This window comes from Lampetra planeri, chromosome 4 (assembly GCF_965212315.1).
Source record: "Lampetra planeri chromosome 4, kcLamPlan1.2.h2, whole genome shotgun sequence".
NCBI lineage: Eukaryota > Metazoa > Chordata > Hyperoartia > Petromyzontiformes > Petromyzontidae > Lampetra > Lampetra planeri.
In genome coordinates, this window is record NC_136110.1 from 2,785,333 (window position 1) to 2,808,311 (window position 22,979).

General features: G+C 47.4%; 2 protein-coding genes across 6 annotated transcripts in view; one reads left to right on the forward strand and one right to left on the reverse strand.

The window, feature by feature from the left end:
- FAM184A (family with sequence similarity 184 member A) overlaps positions 1 to 22,979 on the forward strand; it is a 49,545-nt gene that overhangs the window by 10,647 nt on the left and 15,919 nt on the right. For both annotated transcript variants that reach the window (XM_078593017.1, XM_078593016.1), the window contains exons 2-7: positions 18,831 to 19,069; positions 19,714 to 19,843; positions 20,787 to 21,169; positions 21,705 to 21,855; positions 21,989 to 22,124; positions 22,398 to 22,534. In XM_078593017.1, coding sequence (XP_078449143.1) covers positions 18,831 to 19,069; positions 19,714 to 19,843; positions 20,787 to 21,169; positions 21,705 to 21,855; positions 21,989 to 22,124; positions 22,398 to 22,534 — 1,176 coding nt within the window. The remainder of the gene's footprint in view (positions 1 to 18,830; positions 19,070 to 19,713; positions 19,844 to 20,786; positions 21,170 to 21,704; positions 21,856 to 21,988; positions 22,125 to 22,397; positions 22,535 to 22,979) is intronic.
- LOC144717574 (E3 ubiquitin-protein ligase TRIM7-like) lies at positions 729 to 16,121 on the reverse strand. Of its 4 annotated transcripts, none has more exons than XM_078593020.1 (8): positions 15,991 to 16,121; positions 14,604 to 15,266; positions 14,354 to 14,449; positions 12,366 to 12,602; positions 10,248 to 10,270; positions 8,959 to 9,074; positions 7,891 to 8,085; positions 729 to 5,056 (listed from the first exon to the last, which is right to left on the reverse strand). In XM_078593020.1, the coding sequence occupies exons 1-8, from the start codon at positions 16,111 to 16,113 to the stop codon at positions 4,635 to 4,637; spliced, it is 1,875 nt and encodes a 624-aa protein (XP_078449146.1). In that variant the 5' UTR covers positions 16,114 to 16,121; the 3' UTR covers positions 729 to 4,634. The 4 variants fall into 4 exon arrangements, with proteins under 4 accessions (XP_078449146.1, XP_078449144.1, XP_078449148.1 ...); XM_078593018.1 differs by having other exon boundaries at positions 7,891 to 8,114; positions 15,991 to 16,115; XM_078593022.1 differs by having other exon boundaries at positions 7,891 to 8,114; positions 14,604 to 15,255; positions 15,991 to 16,114.

The window sequence follows — 22,979 nt, forward strand, 5'->3', positions numbered from 1 at the left end:
ACACACCTGTGTGCTGAACTAGTAACGAATTGACACGTTTTTTTTACGCGACAAACCTTACTAATTGTCTGTATCGGTTGGTGGCGGGTTTGACCACACATTTCTATTTACACGATCTAACTCCAAAAAAACGAACCTCTCATGTACACTACCTGATGTTTTCATTCAAGTCACACTGCGTCCATACACGGCTTCTCTTTCACCGTGGGGCTGAACAATAGCTCAGTGTGCAGATATTTCTGCAGTTGTCACTGCCCACATTTCTTTCTCAGAACGTTTTTAAAAAAAAAATTGCACTCGAACCTCCTGCTGAAAAGTACACTTTGAAAAGTGAATCTCCTGTGGAGCGTTGTTCATATATTCTGCAAAATAAACATTAAGTTCTGCAAAAGGAGCTGGGTAAGTGTGTGCCAAGTTCTTGGCTGTGAAGAGTAATCTCTTTAATCATATAGAAGAGCTCACGAAACAGTATGTCTGTTAAGGTAACTAAATAAAAGCTTAGTTTGGTTTTCATGAGCTACTTGCATACCTCCTTGTTGGTGAAAGAATCCACAATTCTGCAGATAACCGTTGGGTCACATTCCACGCAAGAATGCGCTGAGAAACAGACGTTCTTAATTGCATGTACAATTCATTTTTTTTGATGAAGGTAGCATTTGAAAGTTGTGTTCGAAGGCGTTGCAATGCAAATGTGTGTACAGGTAAACTAAAACACGATTTTTCTTGCGTTAGTTTGCGTGAATATATTTAAATGTGTCGTTAAACCCACCACCACCCGACACAGACAATTATTCAGGTTTGTCATGGAACAGAAAATGCCAATTCGTTATTAGTACAGCACACCGGTGTGTTGGAGAGCAAAGCCACAACATTTCCAATCGAAATATGATTGATATTGGTCACGAAAGCCTCCGTGTTAAACTAAACACACGAGTACAGCGATTGCCATCAACATCATTGTTGACTCGTCACATCATAGTTGTTGTTTTTGTCAGGTCGATTATTGTACATAAATAAAATGCTCTGTGCTTCCCGGCATATGTCAGGCAGCCGTTGAGCTTCGGAAACTCAGCTATGCTGCACAGGGAAACCCTATCGGCTGCCAAGTGGCCTCACTCCCGTTATCGCGGTTTTTTCTTTTAAAAGTGGAGTTTTTCCCCCACTTATTTAATTTTTTCTTCCATGTCTTGACAGGACTGGAACTGGGCAGAATCCCAAAGCCCTGTTTTAGCGTGAACCCAAATGTTTAGTTTTTAACGAGACGTTTGCTTATTTAATCTTCCTCATTACGTGTAATTATATCTATCAATTTAAACATTTGCAGGTAAGTCTGTATATAGTAGTACAGTATTTCTACATTGTTGTGTATACGTAGTACAAGCCAGTACCAACCCGTTCTATGGACGGGTTGATTTAAAACAAAAAACTGCTATCCTTCATAAAAACGACATCGCATGAGTGATCTGAAGCCTCTTCCTCCACCAACCAGTCGGTTACTTTTAACATTCAGTGCAAAACTGTTTTTTGTCCTCCAGGCAACGCCACCACCTATCGCAATTAGCGGGCAGTTTTTTTTTGTAACCTAGGTTTAAGGTCATAGGTCATAGTTCATCATTAATAACGTGCGTTCCTCGTTCCTTCCAGTAAAAACGAGCCATCACTGATTGACAGCCTGATGGATTTTTTATTAAATTATATGTACTGCATGGATGTACTGCATGTTTCAGATTAATTGTTTGTTCTTTTTACCAATAATGCTTCACGAGTGCCCGTTAAGGTGTTGTACAATGTTGTTTTTGGAGCTGATGGCCCACGGGTAGAGAGAAAGAAAGAGAGAAATCACCGATCGCATCTGCTAATCTCGCGGTATTTGTTTCGGACACCCAAACTTATTGATGAGCCCCAGAATGGCAAAAGCAGTCCAAAGTTTGCACGCTTGAATAAATAGTCTGGATAGCCAGGTAGGCCGAGAGAATGGAAACACGTTGGTTGTTTTTTTCTATGTTGTCTGGTTCATATTGATTCACGGTATGCTCCATTGAATTCATGTAGAGCTGCTGTATTTCAGTCTGACAGGTTGGCTGTAAAGTAGGCAAGTTGAACGCCATCCGATGTGTCGGTATTTGTTTAATGGGAGACAGCCTGGGGACGAGACAAGATACATATAAACCTGTCGAGTGTTTGCCTACTGAAACAAATTCTAGATCTAAAACATCGATCCAGATGGGCCCAACCATACACTGACAGATCAAAATGTAATTTTCTCTTGCGATTGTGAAACAGACCCTCGTCTGTTTATTCACCAATACCATTGTGCGTTCTTGTTTGTGCACTCCCAAGGCCACCTCTCCAGTGGGCTGGCCATACAGGCACGCTACTTTACCTGGTGTGGCCCTCCCAAGGCCAGTTTCCATAGCCACAGAGAATGCAACGAGCACCACCGTGGGCTGTGGAGATAGCAGCAGCGCCGTCGCACCACCACACAGAACTGTTTCTCCCCTCCTGCCCCCCCCCCCACACATTCTCATTCCATAGCCAGGTCAGAGCCAGAAGACGAGATTTCCGGTGCGGCGGCGTTTATGGCACGTCTCGTCGCTCGCACTCACGGTGAAGGTGGCGCCGGCGCCGTGGGTTTCTGCACCCACCCCCATCCCCGCCACCTCCTCGTAATCCCTGGATACTCGCGTCGGCCTGACAGGGGCTCGGAGATATGGGCTCGGCAGGGGGGACGCTGAGGCATGTTAGGGCGTGCAGGGCCCACATGAATGCACACTGGCTGCCCAGTGGAGCAGGCACTCCATGCTGTAAGTTACTCTCGGAACGCCGTTATCACTTGGCTTTCACCCAGCAACTAGCTCACACCGGGCTGCCGACGTGGATTGGAGACGTACATTTGTGAATTAGTTCCGTCAATTGTTTTGTTTCAACGTTGAGGCCAGGAGAAGATTCATGTTGTCCAGTCATCAGTTTGATTGCGGCAGTGGCCAATTACAGAATGAGGGAAATCAGACGCGCGTTCCAGAATGTAATGAATCGCCCGCGACCGTAAATAACTGTGCATAAAAATACTGTACGCTTGAAGCCATGACATAATTCATAAAATTAAGTGCTGTAAGAGCCAACCGCTCGGTGTAAACAGCTTTTAAATAGAACATTTTTGCACCACTTAATTTTACATTGGGCTGTCGGGAAACTTCAGTGTCTCAAATAAACTACAGCACGTGGAACTGCGAGTACAGTGATATTGCATCCTACGGGCTGCAATGCAGTTGTGTGTCTATTTGTGGGCTGGCAGGAGGAGAGAGGCTCGGAGTGTCGGTTGTATCCACGTGTAAGTGGATCCTGGCCCAGGAATTCCTGTCCATCCCTGCCCACGACAGGCCTTGGTGTGTCAGCTACTGTGCCTCGGTGGCGAGATGTTAACTACCTCGCCTGATATGCAGGAGGACGTGGGTTCGATACCCTGATGCCTGCTGTATATTTGGAGTTTGCATGTTCTCCCCGTGGCCATGTAGATTTTTCTCCAGGTCCTCCGGTTTTTCCCTCCACATTTAGAATCAACGTGCATTGAGTATTTCGCTGCGATAACTTTCCACGTGATGAGCCACCTCGCTGAGCTAATTGAAAAAGATCTGTATAGCTCAGTGGGTTTTACCGGGTAAAAAAAATGAGTTTAAATAGTTTACTGTGTCGCAGCGCATGCACACGTCGTCGGCGCGGTGTGAAATCACGTAAAAGAACTCGAGCAATCGGGGGGCGGAAGAGGAGCCGTTTAAAATACTGCTTTAGGAAAGTTTCCTCCCATTTTTTTTAATTAGCAAAAGTTATTTATTGCCGTGAGGCGTGAAGGAGACAAAGATGGGGGACTGTAAGGGAAGAGAGAAAGCTGATGGTAAATCATTGAAGAGGAAATTAAAAAGGCAGAGTTATGCGGATGCCTCCATGTGAAACTGCCGTGATATCAGAATCTGAATATTTATTTGTACTGAAGGAATCCGATGAGCTATGAAGCTCTTTTTCCCGTGAAATATTGCCCCCATTATTTTCTTTGGCTACAATCTCATATGGATGGCCAATAATGCCGAAAATCTCTCACCTGGGCTACATTCATGTCTTTTCTTCCGTTCTTTTCCCCAATTATATTTCATTTGCGATATTGGGTCTTTTAATGAGGCAAAGGCAATTTCGTTTGAAACGTTTACCGAAAGCAATTCATCATACCCTGGTAGAGAATAGTCTCTAGAAAGTGACATGACAGAACAACACAGATATCCTCATTTCTACTACATGTCAATCAAACTGAACATTTCTAATTATTACAACTAGAATAAGCTTAATTAAGTTAAAACCACCAGTATGAGACTATCTACACTGTATAATTACACAGGCAGCATTTAATTACAGGCAACTAATACACAACTTCGACCCAGGATCTGAGCAGTGGAGCTCAGTGATTCGGTATGGTGTTGTTCCACCCCGAGCCACTTCACTGCTTTCATGTTAACTCTTATTTATTATTACAGCTTTGATCGTGCTGTTGTTGCTGGCTCATTCATGGTTCGAGCCTTTGGAACCCCTGCTCAGGAACTTCATTTAAACAAGAAAAAAATCTTATCCCTAGGGCCGACAGTCAGCTAAAAAGGCCAGACAGCACAAGCTTGAACGATGGCTTCGTGGCGGCGGCGGTAGTGGCGGTGGCGGCGGAATCGGAGTATTGCGCGCGGTCCGGTTCCACCAGCCTCAGGGGCGCCGTGTTGCGCTGCTCCCGACAGCTGTGCGGGTTGAGCGCCGGGTAGAGCGGCTCGAGGAAGCGGGCGTGGAACGCGTGGAGCAGGGCCATGCTGGCGGCGTCGAAGAACGCCAGCGTCCCCGCCCTCTCGACGAGCAGCACGCCAACGACGGTGGGCCTGGGTACGGCGAGCGCCAGCGGCGGTTCGGCCACGCCGCCGTGCCACGCCGTGTAGACGCCGTTGTGCAGCTCCAGCGCCCACGAGCCGGAGTTGCGGCCCAGCCGGCTGCAGTCGACGCGTGGCACCGATGCGTACGCCATGCCCACCTGTTGGGGCGCCGCGGTCGTGAGAGGTTATCTCCCTGGCCTGGTGTGCAGCAGGTCGTGGGTTGGATCCAGACCCTGACACCTGCTGCATGCTCTTCCCATAGTCGCGTGGATTTTTCTCCGGGTCCTCTGGGTTTTTCCTCCACATTTGAAACATGCATTTATAGTATTTGGCTGCTGTACATTTCCACGTGATAAGAGACTTCGTTGAGCTATCATTTGTGGTCAGGTCACTTCTGAAAAAGAGCTAATAACTCAGGGGGCTTTACCTGGTAAAAAAAATAGTTTAGTTTCACATTCGTATTAAAAGCATTTAAGGCAAGGCCTACGAAATTGAGGACGTCATCGTTATCATCATCAGCCTTGATCTATCCATGGCTGGATTAAGGACTCCCCTCACCTGTCGACCATGGGGGATGTTTGACCATACTTCACCACACTGGTCAATTCGTGGTCGTGAAGGAGTGCTTAGAAGTGTTTCATATATTACTCAACAGACGTGTTGGCCATGCTCAGGAATTACACTCACTAGCTTACTCTTTTGACATCACCGCTTGGACATTTTATCGTCTTCACTAAAGTGACACATTGGAGCAACGGACTCTTCATGCATACTCGTTGGTTCTTTCGGTAAAGTCACGTAGGTATAAAATAACAGAAATTCAATCACGACGTTTCGATTGCAACACAAGCAATCGTCATCAGGTGGGAAAACCACAGCAAGAAATTGTTTTTGCTGAAGTGGGAGAGAGATGCCGAAGTAAGAGGTTATATAGGTAAGAGAGGGGGGAGGGGCAAGGGAGGGGGGAGCGTTGCGTGGACGCTAGGAGAGGGAAAGAGACGTTAAGTAAGAGTATGGATCCCTGAAGTCACGAAAACTTCAAATCTAGATGCTTAAAGCTGTTTCTCATTAATGAGGCTCCACAGCATGTGCCTCGACCATCGCCTGGACAAGCGGACTGAGAAACGAATGAACGAATATAGCACGTGCTTGGGTAGCCCATGACATGCAACCTAGGTATGTAATCTACAGCATGTGAGATGAAATTTTTGGATAGCTTCTTTGGAATTTCTCTTACTTGATACAGCTATCGTGCTGTGACGGTTTCACCTGAAGACGGAGGCTTGTGTTGCCTCCGAAACGTCGTGATTTTTATTTTATTTTTATTTTACTTTTATTAATTTAATTTTTTACCTACGTGACTTTACCTAAAAAAACCTAAGAATATGAATCCTTGCAGTCACGAAAGCTTCAAATCTAGAATTAGCTTCTTTGAGTGGATACACTGGCAAGCCTGAGTGCATTCATAAACAGGTCCGGGTTTGTTCTGTTAGCCATTGTCAGCCACATATTTAGTGGCCATTGTTGGCATTTTGAGATCACACTCGGTTATGGGTCTCCCAGAGGCTCCTGGTTTTGCTTGTTCCAGGAAGGATTTACGGGAGTTGCTTTGGGCACTCACTGTCACAAGTCTATGAGGCGCTTGTCTACGGCATAGCCGCCCTTGAAATTATTTATTTCATTCTTAGTCATTAATGGCCCCTATGTATGCTTCGTATGACTCTCTGAACCTTGGACATTACCACTGAACTCAAATAATTCTAAACACGCCTCAGTCTGACTGTAAGCCTCAAACATTAACACTGCCATACTTTGGTTTTTGTGTGTTATTCGTTGTGGAAACACGAGCAAAAATGAAAATATTAATGACGAAACATCTGCCGTGTTTGTGAAATGATAGCTCTCGCTTGCCGTTGACTCTACGAGTGCAACTTAATGTTTCCCATCAGAATTTCAGGAGCCTGATATCATATCCGTTTTAAGAAAGAGATATGTCCATCAGATTATTCTTGTATTTTATTGGCCGCAACCACCGCCACCATCATCAGATGTCACCTCTCAGATGGATGAAAGTCACACCGTTGTGGTGCAAGCTCCTATTCCATGCAGTAGCATTCCATTTTGCTTACATTATTATTTTCCCCCAAATGGAACTTCCTTCAGAGAAAGTCTTCCCGCTGCCTAGTTTTTTTTTTCCATAAGGGATCGGAACAATACGATTCTAAGATTTTGGGTTTGAATCCAGTCACAAATTACTGCATTAATCAATTGTTTTTATACTTGAGTCCTTTAAATTCCCGTTTTGAGAATATGAAAATGTTTGTCTGACTGCCTTGCAATGAACATTTCCTTTTGTGGCTGTGCTCATCCCAGTTTGAGGATAAAAAGGGCCATGTAAAGGACTTTCAGAAGTTAACTAACAGCCTTCCGTAAGCCATTCTTTGCGAAGGAGCAATGCATTCTTTGAGAGTTCCAAATGGACACCTCATTACACCTCATTACACCAATAGCATGATAGCAGGGTTGTGGAATGGTTTACTTACTGAGGATTAGAACCTTTGGTGTACCACATTAACACACGCTTCAGTCACATTTGTGACAGAAGTGACTGCTCCCACTAAAATTATAAACGGAGTTACCAGATTGAAAGTATTGCCCTCTAGTACCCAATTAGTGTTGCTCAGATGCGTCAATTGATTGAAAAATATTGTTTGCGGCTCGTTTCAAGGTGGTAGACCTCATGGGTCCAGGCGCTGTATGAAATGCATTTTTTGGGCATATGAAAATAACTGGCGGCCCATTGAACTAAAGATGCAGGCCTTATGATGTGAAGATGCGGGTCTTATAAAATGAAGTTGCAGACTGTGTCCAGCCCGTGGGTTTGTAGTATCCCCACCCCCTGCACTTATTGGAGTCGATTTGGCAAAAAGGAAAAAAAAAGCGAAATACTCAACACCGACTGCACGGAACGACTGCGCAGTGTGATGCTCACCGTCCAGCCGGTCTTGCCAGCGACGACCACCTCCCAGTAGCAGCAGCCACGGTGGGTGAGGGCGGGCAGGCCACGGCACGCCAGCACGTTGAGGGTAGAGAGGAAGCGGCCCGGTTCCTCGGGCACGTCTCGGCGCCTCCGCACGCACCGCACCTCCGCGCCGTCCGCAGAGATCTCCAGGTTGGGGTGCGCCGTCTCGGGGTCAAGAGTCACCTCCGTTAGCTCTGCCAAAGATGATGCCCTTTGTATGTAAATGCTTGTCGTTTTGTAACCAGATCACCTGGAGTGCGCCCGATCTTGTCAGATTGTACGTACACATGTTGAACTTCGTTTGCACCGTACGTAGCCAACCGTGCTAATCGGAGTGGCGCAAGCTGAGCAGGGTTTGAGCCAAAATTCATTTTTCTATATTCTTGGTTCTTTCGGTAAAGTCACGTAGAAGGGAAATAAAAAAATAATAAAATAATAAAGCAATAAAAATTATTGCTGTGGATTTCACACCTGATGATGATTGCTTGTATTGCAGTCGAAACGTCGTGAGAATTTTTATTGTTTTATTTTTATATTATTTTATTATTTCCCTTCTACGTGACTTTACCGAAAGAACCAAGAATATGAATCCCTGCAGTCACGAAAGCTTTCAATCAAAACCAAAATTCATTGTTGTACTGTTACTTCTATGCTCACACATCGGTGCTCCTCACCACCAATCCACACTGAAGCAGCATGGTGCAATGATTGCACCCGTCATGGATGCCAAAGGGCATCATGTGTTTGTCTGCTCCAGGAAATTTTGGGCATAACTTCAAACTCGAGGGATGAATAGCTCACATACCTGAAGCTCTCTCATACTTGGAAAGCACCTGAAGGTTTTTTTTTCTTCCTCTCACAGTCGTTCCAGCTGCCTTCACAGCCCTTACCTGCCACCCCTTGTTGTCCAAACGCCTTTTAGAACTTGGCCATCGCGGCCCAAGGTGGTCACTGTGACCCGGGGGAGAGACTGGTCATTCAGCTTCGCAACACTCAGCATCGTCGGAGAATAGAATGTACAATGGTTACGGGACTCACTTGGTTCAAATGCCTTGAGCAGTTTTGAGATTTTCGCTTCAGATTCGAACACCGCCTGCAGTCCGTTGTTTGGATTCTGCGTGATGTCAGGTGGTTCTTTTTCCGCGCCTTTCAAGCTGAAAGGTAACATGAGCCGGAGTAAAAAAAAAAGTGGCTTACAACGCTGATGAAAGTTGATGTTGATGTCTGTTGCAGAACAAAGTGGCAGTAAACAAAATATAAATAAACAGGCCAAAAGCATGGGACTCAAACGGTGGAATCCAGTTTGTAACCTCTTTGACTTATTCAGTCTTGTCAGCAGATTTAGGTGGCCTGGATAACATTAGTCTGGAAGACCCATTGGCCAATGGCCAAAAAATTATATTTTATGGAGAGACAGCATTTTGTGTGTTTATTTATTTATAGTCTGCATTAGCCACGATCCTTCATTACGGTGTATCATGAGTTACAAGTAGGATTTCAATCTATAATTTTCAGCCTTTTATCAATCCAACGCGGGATGAAGACCTCCGCACAATGATTCAGTCACGGGGGTTATTTCACCTTGCTTCACCATGCTGGTTAGTCCACGTTGGTGATCTGTAAGTGGCAGGGTCTTAAACTATTTCAGAGATCACTTGCCACTGATGTTAGCCATGACCAAGAGTTGAAATCGGGTCGTCGGGTTTGTAGGGTATGGCTCTAACCCACTGCACCCCCCCTGAGTTTGCAAATAAACTACACAATTCTACCGATGACAGACGGCGCATCGGGACCGCGTGATTGTTACGAATCACAAACTTAGATCAACAAGCGCAACGTCTGTTTAAGCCAGGTCAATTTTCCACTTTTCATCATCTTAACGGGGCAACGTAAGACAGACGTGACTTGACCTGGGCACCAAGAGGGGGTGACAATGAGCTGGAGAGGACAGCTGTTAGGACTGCCCAGCTGGCAATGCTCGTGGTGTGATGGCCGGGTGTCGAAAGAGGAAAATTGGGTAACTCTTGACACCGTGCGATGCGACGGCGTCAACAGAAACCGGGCGCCGGCCGACCGGAGGAGAGGAATGGGGGGGCTGCCCAATGGTGACGAGGGGGGGTGGGTGGGCGAGGGGGTGCCTGGTGCATGAATAAGTGGAGCAGAGATTGTCTTCGACCGAAGTACACAATGTTTACCAACACTTGGTTCACAGGGGGGATATTTGCATTAAAAAGCTGTCCCAACATATGGACCCCCAGGAAGCTTTTGTATAGCAGCAGTACAAACAGGAAGGCGGGGGGTTGAATAAATAAAAGAACATGGCTTACCTTTCTTGGATAGCCTTGAATGCCTGTCAAATACACACAGAGATTAGATTTTATGTTTAGGTCCTAAAGCAATATGTTTGGTTGAGCACAAGTGGCAGTCCAAGTGCAGTAGGTTATTGTTTTATTTTTAAATGATAAGCAGTTCACTTAGTTCTATTGCATGGCATAACTGTGTTTCCAACATTGCAGAGAGCATCCAGACAAGACAAATGACCGGTTGGTACTCCTGATACATTTGTAGTGACATCGCGGGATGTCACTGTGCAGTGCCGGTCCTAGAGAGGCACGGCGTGCGGTGTAGCGACATCGTGGACACCACAGTGATGTGGGTGTAGTACCGGCCCTAGAGGGGCCCGGTGAGTGCTGATGGATAGCGCTGGATGGCACCACGCTTGGCGTGCAGTTCCAACCCTACAGGACAGGGTGTGTGGGAATGTAGGCCGTAGGAATGAGGTTACTAAAGGCCATGGCACTCTGCTTGACCCGAGAGGACACGTGACCGGTTAAGTCTACAAAGGGGCCCCAAGTGGGGGCTAGGGGTGGTCACGTGGTTAGCATCCAGATCCTACCCGAGGATTCTGGAAGGTGGTCGTGGCCAAGGGCGGAGCCGGCCACGCCGCAGAGAATATAAGCCGGGTCCCCAGGGGGACCGGCGTTGTTGCTCATCCTAAAGAAACCTTCGTCTACGTTCTATGTTCTCTGTTCAACGAGTCTCCAACACGTGGACCCGAGCTGTGGTCCCGGTCTGGAAAAGCTTGTTACGGTGTAACTAGTGTGGTTAGCCTGGTGACTAGTGTAGTTAGCTTGGTGGTCACCAACATAGGTTGTTATTCTGTTAAGGGGAAGTTACCCCGTGTGTTGGAGTTAAATAAATGTGTTGCCTCCAAGTATACATCTGTGACTCAGTTGAACTCACTACACATTCGTCTAAGAATTCCAGCATTTAATTGCTCGCATGGTATTTACTAAAATATGGAATGTGCAAGGGTACAGAGGCATCTGTGTAATCAGGACAGCTTCATAATGAGACAGCAGTGAAACAAAACAACTAATAAGAATGGTAATAGAAACATTAATATCAGTAAAATTGTAATTTGTGGAAATGGTAACTCTCATGGAAATATCCAAGTTTGCAGCCGGTAATTTAAATATTGTTTGCATCATGGGAAAGCCTTACTGGGTCTAATTGGAAGAAAGTTTTGCACTGAGATGTTGGACTAATTTCTCGATGAGCAATACTTTGCATGTGGGAGACAACCAGAGTATCCAGAGAAAAGCCCACCCGCACATCTGCGGTTCTACACACGTGGGTGTCACAAAGACACTTACTGTGCTGGCATGTCATGGCCACCTTACAGCCCGGCGCTGAGGTATAGCGATCTTTGAAACTCGTTGTCAACTAACCCGTGCCTCTCTAAAACGCTTGGCTCAATCACAGACAGTCTAGCTCCACTGCTCCACCGTGTCCGGCTGAATGTCAACAAATAAAAGTGAAAATTGGGGGGATTTGCTGCATGCACAGACATGCAGCAAAGTCGCGTGGTGCCATGGTGGCGAGGTGTTAACTCCCTCGCCTGATATGCAGGAGGTTGTGGGTTCGATACCGACCCTGATGCCTGCTGTATATTTTAAGTTTACATGTTCTACCCGTGGTCGTGAGGATTTTTCTCTGGGTCCTCCGATTGTTGTCTCCACATTTAGAATTAACATGCATTTCGAGTATTTGACCGCTATGAATTTCCACATGATCAGCCATTTAATTGGGCTATCATTTGTGATAGCCAGGTCACTTCTGAAAAATAGTTATTTATACTCGTTGGTTCTTTCGGTAAAGTCACGTAGATGAAAAATAAAAATAATAATAATAAAATGACAATAACTAAATTAAATCTGATGACGGAAGCTTGTGTTGCCTTCGAAACGTCGTAATTTAATTGAGTTATTTTCATTTTTTTTCACCTACGTGACTTTACCGAAAGAACCAAAGAGTATGGATCCTTGCGGTCTCGAAAACTTCAAATCTAGAGTTATTTATATAGCTCAGTGCGCCTTTACCTGGTAAAACAGACAATAATTTAGTTTGTTTTAGAGATTGTGGGGGGGGGGGGAGATCCCCACCTGCAGCGTTTGGTGCGGCAAAGCCTCTGCAGTCACGGCTGCGTGCAGCGAATCAATGGCGCTCTGTAGTCCCTGTGTCTCGCGAGCGATCGCGAGCATCAGCAGCTCGTGCCGGCGCCGCCGCTCGAGTTGGCGCTCGCCGATGAGCCGCAGCACGTGCGTCCGCTCGTCCTCCAGCAGGCTGATGAGCGCCTGGTACTGCACGCCGGCACGCCGCTTTGCCCGTTCCGCCTCCTCCTTCGGGGCGAGAACGGTGGAACGGTGGAACGGCGGCGATGAGTTTGGCACCGTGGTGGGGGGGGGGCACGCGCGTGCCGGCGAGGTGCCAGGTCGCCACGGCCATTCGCGGTCTGGCAGTCGGAAATTGGCACTTCTGTTTTACGCTCGGCGGTCAGGAGGTGCTTAATCTGGTGCTGATTGGTGGTCCGTCCCCTGTTTAATGTTGGGGTGTAGGTTTTTCATATATTACTAGCTTTACTACCCGGCTTCGCCCCGGGACTTGGATTCACCACGCCCGGCCGCCTTTGTCTCCCCAGTGGCGATGTTCACACACCACAAGTTACTTGTTTGAGGCTGAGTCGACCTAGGGGAGGTCCAGTGGTGGCCGTGAGCGGGAGTCAAACTCGGGTCGCCAGGTTCGTAGCGCAGCTCACTAACCACTACACTACCGCTCCCCCCACACACACAAACACGCGTGCGCATCCATAGGTACACATACACGCGCTTGCTGTAGACACACACAACTTTCAGGGTGCGTACGGCAGTAAACGACTCAAATAATAAAGCAGCAATGCTGCGCGAAGAACGCCTTAGACCTGCAACACATTTGTATGGCACTTTACTCGCGGAGGGATCGGGGGTGAGGGATGCGTGACATCAGCAGGCACACTGCGTGACGCTTCCGCATGCGGGTGACATCACAGATGTGACATCATGGCTCACTTGCCGTGCAAAATATATCCATTATTGCGCCCCCCCCCCAAAAAATGCTAAAATCTATTTTTATACTTTTTTCATGGTGTACAGTCTGGAAACTACCGACATGCCAACTTTCAAGTTTGTTGCATGTCGGGAAGTATGCTAAACATTTCAAACATTCACAAATTTCCCTTTTATATACAGTATATAGATAGGCAGCATGGGCCATTGTAGAAACATGCATTGTACTGTACTGAGCTCTGATGTCTATGCTCCTACCTTCATTACCCTGCACTGACCAACATGGTGAAGTGTGGTAAACTAATCCCCACAACACGCACAGCGTGGGGATGCCCCATCCAGAAGTGGGTTGGCAAAGGGCTGTACGTGTACATGTATGTAGGTATATCCTGCTCGTGCAACATAGCCGATTGTCTCCATCGTCAAAATAACTCCTCTAGGTACGCGTGTCCTCGCATATGTGTTCCCCCAAGCGGACGGCCTTTACATAAGATGGAGTTGTGAGATCTGTACTCTTTGGTGCTTTCGGTAAAGTCACGTAGATGAAAAAAATAAACAAAAAATTAAAATAACTGAATTAAATCACGACGTTTCGGAGGCAACACAAGCTTCTGTCATCAGGTGGAACAACCACAGCAAAATTACTGTAATGAGCAATGTTGCTGTGGTTGTTCCACCTGATGACGGAAGCTTGTGTTGCCTCCGAAACGTCGTGATTTAATTTAGTTTTGTTTTCATCTACGTGACTTTACCGAAAGAACCAAAGAGTATGGATCCTTGCAGTCACGAAAACTTCAAATCTAGAATTGTGAGATCTGCTCGTGTGCAGCAGCAAGATCAGGGATGATCACAGTGTGGTGGGGGCCTTCATCCAGAAGTTGATAGACACTTAGGACAATGATGGTATGTTCCCTAAGCCAAGTGTCCGAGCTTAATGTAGCTCAACAGCAAATGGATAGCTGACTGAGTGCTGCCGCGTGTAAATATTGTAATGATGGCTAATTGAAGGCCATTATTTAAGTAGTCTCTGATTCAATCTTGGAACTTACTGCTGCCTCGGTGGACGTCTTCTTAATGGCTTCAATCATTTGCATGTTCCCTTCTTTTCTCTTCGTCAACTTCTCTAGCCAATCGTGGTGGGAGGCCTGATCGCATCAATCACACGTGGAAACATTAAACCGAAATCAACGACGACACATGCAACAACGTTGTTTCCCCACTTGACAAGCGCGCAAAAAAACGCACGAACGTGTTTGCATGGTAGAGGGGGGAGGGATGGTTCGGAGCAGACACGCTCACCTGCATCGTTTCCGCTGCCTCAACATCGGACAGGATCCTGTGCCCGTTGTGCCGCATGGAGATCTGGCATCGCACGCACATGACCTGCCCATCGTCCGCGCAGTACACGCGCAGGTGTGCGCCGTGCTTGCTGCAGCGCGAGATGCACGAGGGTGCCGGGGGCATGGAGCCCTCGCCGGGGTCAGCGTCTGCGTCCGAATCGCCGGCAGCGCCGGTCCACGCGCATTCGGCGTCGCCACGCACGTCAGGGCCGCACCTTTCCGCGTCGTCTTCGCTGCGGGTCGCTTCGTCGCACGCCTCCACTACAGATACGGGTGGCGGGGGCGCTCCGTACCAGATCTCGCTCAGGCAGCCGGGCTCTTTGGATGCTCCACCTGTGTCTGTGCCCTCGTGCTCGAGCGGTTGGGCGGGAATGGTGTTGGCGTTTAGAAGGTCAGAGAAGAACTCCAGCCCAGGGTTTTGGACGCCGGACGCATCGTTCATGACGCTAATTTCGAGGGCTCCAGCTGGACACGGCGGAGGCGACTTTGCCACCGTCGCTGCCTCTCTGTTTCCCTCGGTAGCGGACACTTCTATGTCAAACTGGAGCGGCTCGCTTGAGTCGGAGGACATGGTCGCCTTCCCGGTAGAAGCTGTCCCTGCGTTGTCGACCCTGAAAACAAACTGGAATTATGTAACTTTATGCTTTACAAATTGTCGCAGACAATGTACTTGCTAACACGTATCATATATTTAGATTTGTATTACGAATAATTTCTAGTTCCCGTTTTTTTATTTATAAACGACATGCAACGAAGGGAGAATATGAGAATTGTAGCAAACTTTGTTGATTTAGGTACAACAGTAATGTGTATAATACAGAAGATGGTGAAAGTGAAATTATTTAAGTGCGTTTGTTGAGGACAATGATGGTGGACTTTAGTCAGTGCCCCATGCCCTCTGAGATATCACGAGGAAATGTCCCAGTGGCCATGTGGACTTGAATCTCGGCCGATGGGTTGCCTCGAAGACAAAAACAATTAGCACGCTGCATGGTTGAACACATTTATCCACGACTTGTCGCATTTCTCTCCATTCACCTGCAATAACACCATCCCTCATTCAGTCTCTTCAAGCACGTTACTACTCGACAATAAAACACAGCAGGTTTACAACTACACAGAACATTGTTTGTGACGGCATAGATTTTACGCGGAGTCGCGCGTGCGATAGAGCGCAGTCCTCTACCTCGCAGAAAAAATACGTCTGCATTTGATACACTCTTTCCAAGCGCACGTGTATTATATTAGAATAGAAACAACAACAAAACTCCGCTATACTGTTACATGTGAACAAACAATACAATAGCTGTATTGTCAATTTCGGACAAAAGTATCGTGCAACTCACTCTGCAGCTGGGTTTGAGCTTGGGCTGGTGAGGAGCTGTGTGTGTGTGAGATAGCCTATCGGAGTATCGTGGGCTTCCTCGTAGTTTCGTTGGGCAATCGGTGTTTTCGAACTGCTTCCACATTCTAGAGTGTCACTTTACCACATGAGACTGTTGTGAATTGTGGCTTCTCGGTTGAGGTATTTTTGTTGCAGTAAAAGTTTTTGTTTAATTTACAGTTTGGGTTTTCAACTTTTTTTTATTTAAGATTCGCTTTACATATTCATCGCGCTTAAATATCAATATGCGGTCATAGTTCAAAAGAACGTGTATCCACGTATTTTTTTATTAAAGCGTCAAGCGTGCATTTTAAACATTACATATTAATTGCTATTTGTGTAATGACTAGTGATTCACAGTTGCTTAATTCACTTTAAAATTTTATGCATTTCAAACGTTCCCAGGCAATGTACTTGTTAACACGTATAATAATGAAAGATTTCTGTTATCGTAAATTTTTTTTAGTTCCTGTTTATTTTCGTTTTTCACAGATGTCATTCGGGAAGGAAGAATACGGAAGTTCTAGTAAGCTTCGTTAATTTAGCCACTAAAGTAATCTGTATACTACGGAAGGTTGTGAAATTGCGATGAAGAAATGTATTGCGCTCGCAAGATGTATATATATATTTTTCAGGATTTACTTGAGCCACTTTGGGAGAGTCGAGAGGTCTACATTAGTATTTAGAGACGGGTAATTAAAGCTGTTGTAACGTCTGGTACTGTGCAAAGTGGAAGATTTGGAATTTATAAAACAACTGGCAAATACGTTTGAGGCCAAATAATAATACAATCATTACTTATTGGCGGTGGCCACTAACGACATAACTTTTAGTCATCTCTCCGATTCGGTGATGAGTTACAACTATTCAGGTTTGCGAATCGATTGAAGAATAATTTTGTTTGACACTCCGCTTGATCACGGTCTGTAGTGATGCAGGATTTCGATTAGGGTGGTTACCATTCACTCTTCCAGAGAGTAGAATAACTTTTACACCATTGGAACCTCATTTGCCAGAAGAAAAAATATGATCATTGGTTTTTTACCCTTTTATCTGGCAACAAAACTGACACCTTTTTTTTTTACAAGGAGTCATGTTTGCATAGACCACAATACCTGCAGTCGTAATGCAAACAAAAAACATAACTCTGATAATGTATGCACTGTCCTTGAAGTTGATTGGTCCACACCCGAGACAGCTTTCCTTAGAGCCGAGTCTCACGTGGTGTTGGACCAGATGACGTCAAAAGGCGCACGACTGCAGGTATTGTGGTCTATGGCAAACATGACTCCTTGTATAAAAGGTGTCAGTTTTGTTGGCAGATAAAAGGGTAAAAAAACAAGTATCAGTCGAATAACTGTCACTGTATCATGGGGCCCTATGAAAGAAAACCACTTGTTTTTCATAAGGATCTTGCATTGGGTTTTTATTTAATATGTTCGCAAAAAAAAAAAGAAGTGGGGCGATGTGGTGCGATCAGACACGGTGGCCCGAGGAGCGGAAAGAGAGATGGCGCAGGACAGAGCAGTGTGGAGAAGGTTGGCAAGGACAGCGCACCCCACATGAGTGGGACAAACACGTGGAAGAAGAAAATACATCTAACAACTAGAATTCCTTATCGAGGAAACATGCTAATGAACTGATTACTAATCTATCATATAATTACAATACCCCCCCCTCCGCCTATGATCTCTGCACCTGATGGGTTTAGAGATGAAGTCATCTTGCTCTGTTTAAGACAGGAAGCAGGTACATTGCTTCACTATTCTGGCCTATGGCCCGATGATGCTGCATGTAATTAGCAGCGAAACGTCACGGTACTACTCAAATTGTAAATGTGGATTTACTCTCCAACACACCGGTGGGTTGAAGTAGTAACTAACTGGCGCGTTGTTAACGTGACAAACCTTACTCTTGGTTCGTTCGGTAAAGTCACGTAGAAGGGAAATAATAAAATAATAAAAATATAAAAAATATTATTTTTTATATTTTTTGTTTAATATTTTTATTATTTTATTATTTAACTTCTACGTGACTTTACCGAAAGAACCAAGAATATGAATCCCTGCAGTCACGAAAGCTTTAAATCAAAATGTATGACAAACCTTATTAGCGGTGTTGGGTGGTGGAGGGTTACGACAGATTTATACTTACGCGGTCTCACTGAAAAACCTTTATTATGCATGGAGATTAGTCCACTTGCTGTCCTGCCTTCTGGAAAAACCACGTAGAAGGGAGTTCCACAACATTTTTGTGGTCCACCACCAACTCTGGCTGCCACCACAGTGCTGGATTACAGGCGTGTGCCAATGTAATATAGCTTTAAAACACGTATGCAGTATTATTTGCCTACGTCGAATGGGGGTAGAAATGTTGAATGTGTCCTATGTTTTCATTGTTTATTAAAGTAGTCTGTATACTTTCCGACACAGTTTGCGGTCATGTTCCCACCGAGTCACTGACCGTCAATGAGGTGAGGAGCAGCTCACAATTAATCCGGCGCTTGTCAATAACCTACGCTTCTGCTCATAGTCCCTGCGTGAGTGGGCCAGAGTGCCCAACGTTCTGCCCTTCCCAGAACCCAGGAGCATCGAGTTCGGGCTTCAGCCTGCAAAATGTATTAATCCCCCACCCCCTCTTGTTACAGGTTGTGCCTTGTGCTGGGTTCTTGTCAAAGTATAATATTGGTTGCGAAAGCCTCCGTGTGAAACTAACACACGGTTAATCTGCAAAATAGGTAATCTACCCGTGGACATATATATTTATATGCGTTTGTATTTTTTTTTGCCGACGCATCCGCAGGTCATCTACGCGCTCAACACCAAGAACGACGAGCACGAGGCGGCCGTGTCGGCGCTCCGCGAGGCGCACGCCGAGGAGATGCAGCAGTTCGCGGCGGAGACGCGGCACCGCCTGTTGCGCTACCAGTCCCGCCTGGGCATCGAGTCGGAGCTGCGCGAGAAGGCCCGCTCGCTGGAGGAGGCGCTCGCCGGCGAAGGGCGCCTCCGCCGACAGGCCCAGGAGCAGCTGGAGGCCTACAGGCAAGGGAGGCCCGGCGGCTCGTGAAGACGATCCGTTTAAGGAAGTTGCGTGTCGTTGTCCGAGACTTTGCCTTTCTAAAACCTGGGCAATTGCGTCGATCCAACGGTTGCCCGCGGCTTGACGACCAGCGCTAAAAGGGATTCGCATTGCGGGCCCAGGCGGCGATGGCGTCACGCTGAGCGCGTGGCACCCTGGCCCGCCGCCAATCGGGCATTCAATAGGAGTAACAGTAATGAGCTAAGCATAGTGCCTGAATGGGAGACCACCATTAATAACGGGTTGTTATAGGCTGTGAGACTAAATAAAGGGTAGCAGTGGGCAGTGCAGAAAACTCCGTTGTCCTATTGTACTGCTGTGCTCCCACGTTTATGCTCGCCAGGTTTGCCAACCCGCGCTGACCAGCACGGTGAAGTATGTTCAAAGAATTCCCCACTTCCCGCACGGTGTAGTTGGCGTGAGTATAATGGATCAATAATAATGTTTGGTGATGATAATAGAGTAAACTTGACCTCGGAGGTGTTTCTTACCCTTTGCAAATGGCGCTCACTCAGTATAGCTTGTAAAGCGCCAGCTAAAAAGACCACCCCAGCTTGCTGCCAGTGAAGCCGTTGGTGTGTGGCGCGGCGGTGATGCGGTACGGCAGGCGGCACGTGGAGGAGCGCGACGCCGGCCGGGACGCCGAGCACGCCGACCGCATCCTGACCCTCTCCACGCAGATGCTCGACATGAAGCGCGACTTCGAGGCCAAGATCCTCGGCTTCACTTCGCTGCAGGTCAGGGCGGTGTGCTTTAACGGCCTAGCTGTTAACAACCTAGGTGTTAACAACCCATTCCAATGACATACGTGTACGTCATCAGCTTTTCTTCCGATTTCGTTCCGATTACGTCCGTTTACGTCATGGGAGCAGAATCGATTCCGAACAAAATCAGAATTAAAAGGCCATGTGGGAGGGCGTGACAGATGACCTCAAAGAGTGCGGTCGTGTCGCTACAGTTGTCTGTGTTGAGTACAGCACAATGTCTTTAAAAACCACAGCGCTACTACGCCTCTCTAAATAAAATTAACGCTGAACCGCTTGCGTGTTCCGAGATTCATCGGTGAACGGGACCCACCCTGCAACTTGCAGGAGTCTCGGAACGGGAAAGGGTTAACCATCTCCGCGATTGAACGATGAGTTACAACTATTCAGGTTTGGGAATCGATTCAAGAATGGTTTTGTTCGACACTCCACTTCATTAAGGTCTGTAGTGAATGCAGGATTTTGATTTAGGATAGTGACCATTCACTCCCTCCGGTGAGTCGAATAACTCTCACTGTATCATGGGACCCTGCGAAAAATATCCCATTGCCTTGTGACACTTGGTGTATAATAACAATCTTTAAAATCTGTACATATAAATAAATAAATAAATATTCCCTCCTATTTTAAATGCATGTATTTTTTTCTTTTGCGCCATGCGTAGCCATCCGTGCTAATCGGAGGTGCGGGGGAAGGACAACAAAATGTATTGTAGCTCGTGTGCAGTTGCTGGATGGATCATTATATCGCAGGGCCATGAGTTGGTGATAGTTTAGGAAAACCTTCATCAACCAGTGAATTGTTGATGGCTGATAATGATGGTCCAATTGAACTCCGCATTCACAACTCTGCACACTCTCCTAGCCCACCCCCCTCCCCACTTCCTCAAGCTTCAATGCTGCTGTGTGACCCCCAGAAACGGCTGGAGGAGGAGAAAGAGGCGGCCCTGGCGGAGGCGCGGGCCTCCCACGACCGCGCGCTGCAGGAACTGGAGCAGGGTCGCGACGCCGAGCACAGCCAGATGGCCGCCGAGTCGCACGCGCGGGCCGAGCGCGAGCACGCAGAGGCCGAGCGGCTACGGGCCGAGGGGGAACGTCTGCGCGGGGAGACGGAGCGGCTGGCGTCCGAGGTGCGGCGTCTGGAGGGCGAGCGAGAGACGGGCGAGGCCGAAGTGCGTGCCGGCTACGAGCAGCAGCTGCAGGAGCTGCGCGGAGCCAAGCACGAGAGCCGGCTTGCCGAGTGGGAGGCGCACGAGCAGCGGCTGCGCCAGGAGTTCCAGGCCCACGCGGATGAGCTGCAGTGAGCGACTTGTGCCGTGCCGATCGTTCCAAGGGATACAAAGACAAAAGACAACAATCCCCCCCGTGTAGCCTTAACAGACCGTTGGGGCGCAAGTGCTGTTAGCGAGCACGGCACATGAGGGGGTGGGAGGCCACTATCACGCCCGGCCACCTTTGTCTCCCCAGTGGCGATGTTTACACATTGCATGAGGAACTTATTTGAAGCCGATTCTACCCAAGGGAGGCCCAGAACTAGTTCAAATATTCGTCACTGGTGTTGGACGTGAGTGTTAATCTAACTCGGGTCGCCATGTTCGTAGTGCAACGCTCCCCCAAAGGGACACACAACCCTGCGAACAAGCGGCCTAGTTGTGTACATGCGTGAACTAATAGGCCTGTGATGATGTGTCGATTGCTGTTGCTTGCTGTACTGCCGTCTCCTTGACACTCCGCAACACACCGGGTTTGCGACAAATCTGCGTTAAATCACTCACCTTTGCATCCAAAAGTGCTGGCTCAGAGGCATTCCGTTTCACTGCGCTCATTGCTTGCAGGCGTGGCTGGGAGGCACGGGAGGGCTCTCTGCGGGGCTTCATGGAGAAGCAGCGGGCCGAGCTTCAGCTGAACCAAGCACAAGTCGCCACCTTCAGAGAGCAGGGGGAGCAGCTGCACAGAGACCTCGGGCTCGCACACGAGGGCAAACAGGTACACGATGGGTCTTCATTAGGCGCGCCACGTGGGATCTTCGCGCCCGTGATATTTACCAATGCCGTGGTATTTGACATCCACAAACACATGGCAACGCACCTGGCCTGCGTTCCCTGTGCCATTTATTTAGGATGCAGAGAGACGCCTGGCGGAAGCGCGGCAGGAAGCATCCTCTTCTCAGGCCCGGCTCGCCGACGCCCAGAGGGAGTTGACCACTGTCCGAGACCAGCTGCAGGACCAGGCCGCCCAGCTGCTCAGCAGAGCCAGTGAGTGGCCACCACACCAACATTACACTCGCCTGCCTCAAAACCTCATGCAACCTGCATCCTTTTGGGAAATTTCAAAATGCCAATCAGATATATGTGCCTTTAACCTGGAGTCCAGCATAAAGCAGAATTGTGAAAACAGGCTTTCGTTTAACTGTAAGTCACGGACCTACAGTATTTCTTCACCCATGTGTTTGCAATCGTATTTTGGGGGTTATGGTCAAGTGCGACCATATTTCTGTTTCTTGTGAATCGGTGTGCTCCCATGGGCAGAACGGATTGGCTCCCTGGAGGCCTCGCAGATGGCCGACCATGCGAACATACGGGACCTGGTGGAGCAAGCGTCCCGCCTGCGTGAGAAGCTGAGCCAGGCCGAGAGCGAGCGGACGGTTCTAAAGCAACATGAGACGGTGGGGCCCTTTTAGGCTCTTACGGCCACAAGATGCATGCACGGCACCGCCGCATTGTTTTCCAGTGATAGGCCAATCGTTAGGTTTGAGTGTTTATGTGTATCGTCACATGAGCCAGCTTATAAAGAAGCTGTGCAATTTTATTTTGGTGAATTACTTAGCATCATGGGAGTATACGAACCAATTGGGTCATGAGAATAGCAGGCCATTAGAGAAGTAAAAACATAATCATGGAAATGCTGTTGATGCCACCACCCCATCATTTCTTCCATTTGCTAGATCTGGTAGTTGTTCCAGAGTAAAAATTCTACTTTCGTAGCATCATCATTGAGATATTTTTTTGACTTTTAGGTGCCACTGCAATCATGTCTACAATCTTCCATCTTGCACACTACTATGCTTTCTCATTACATTCGATTCCAAACTTCAAAATTGCTTACACTTT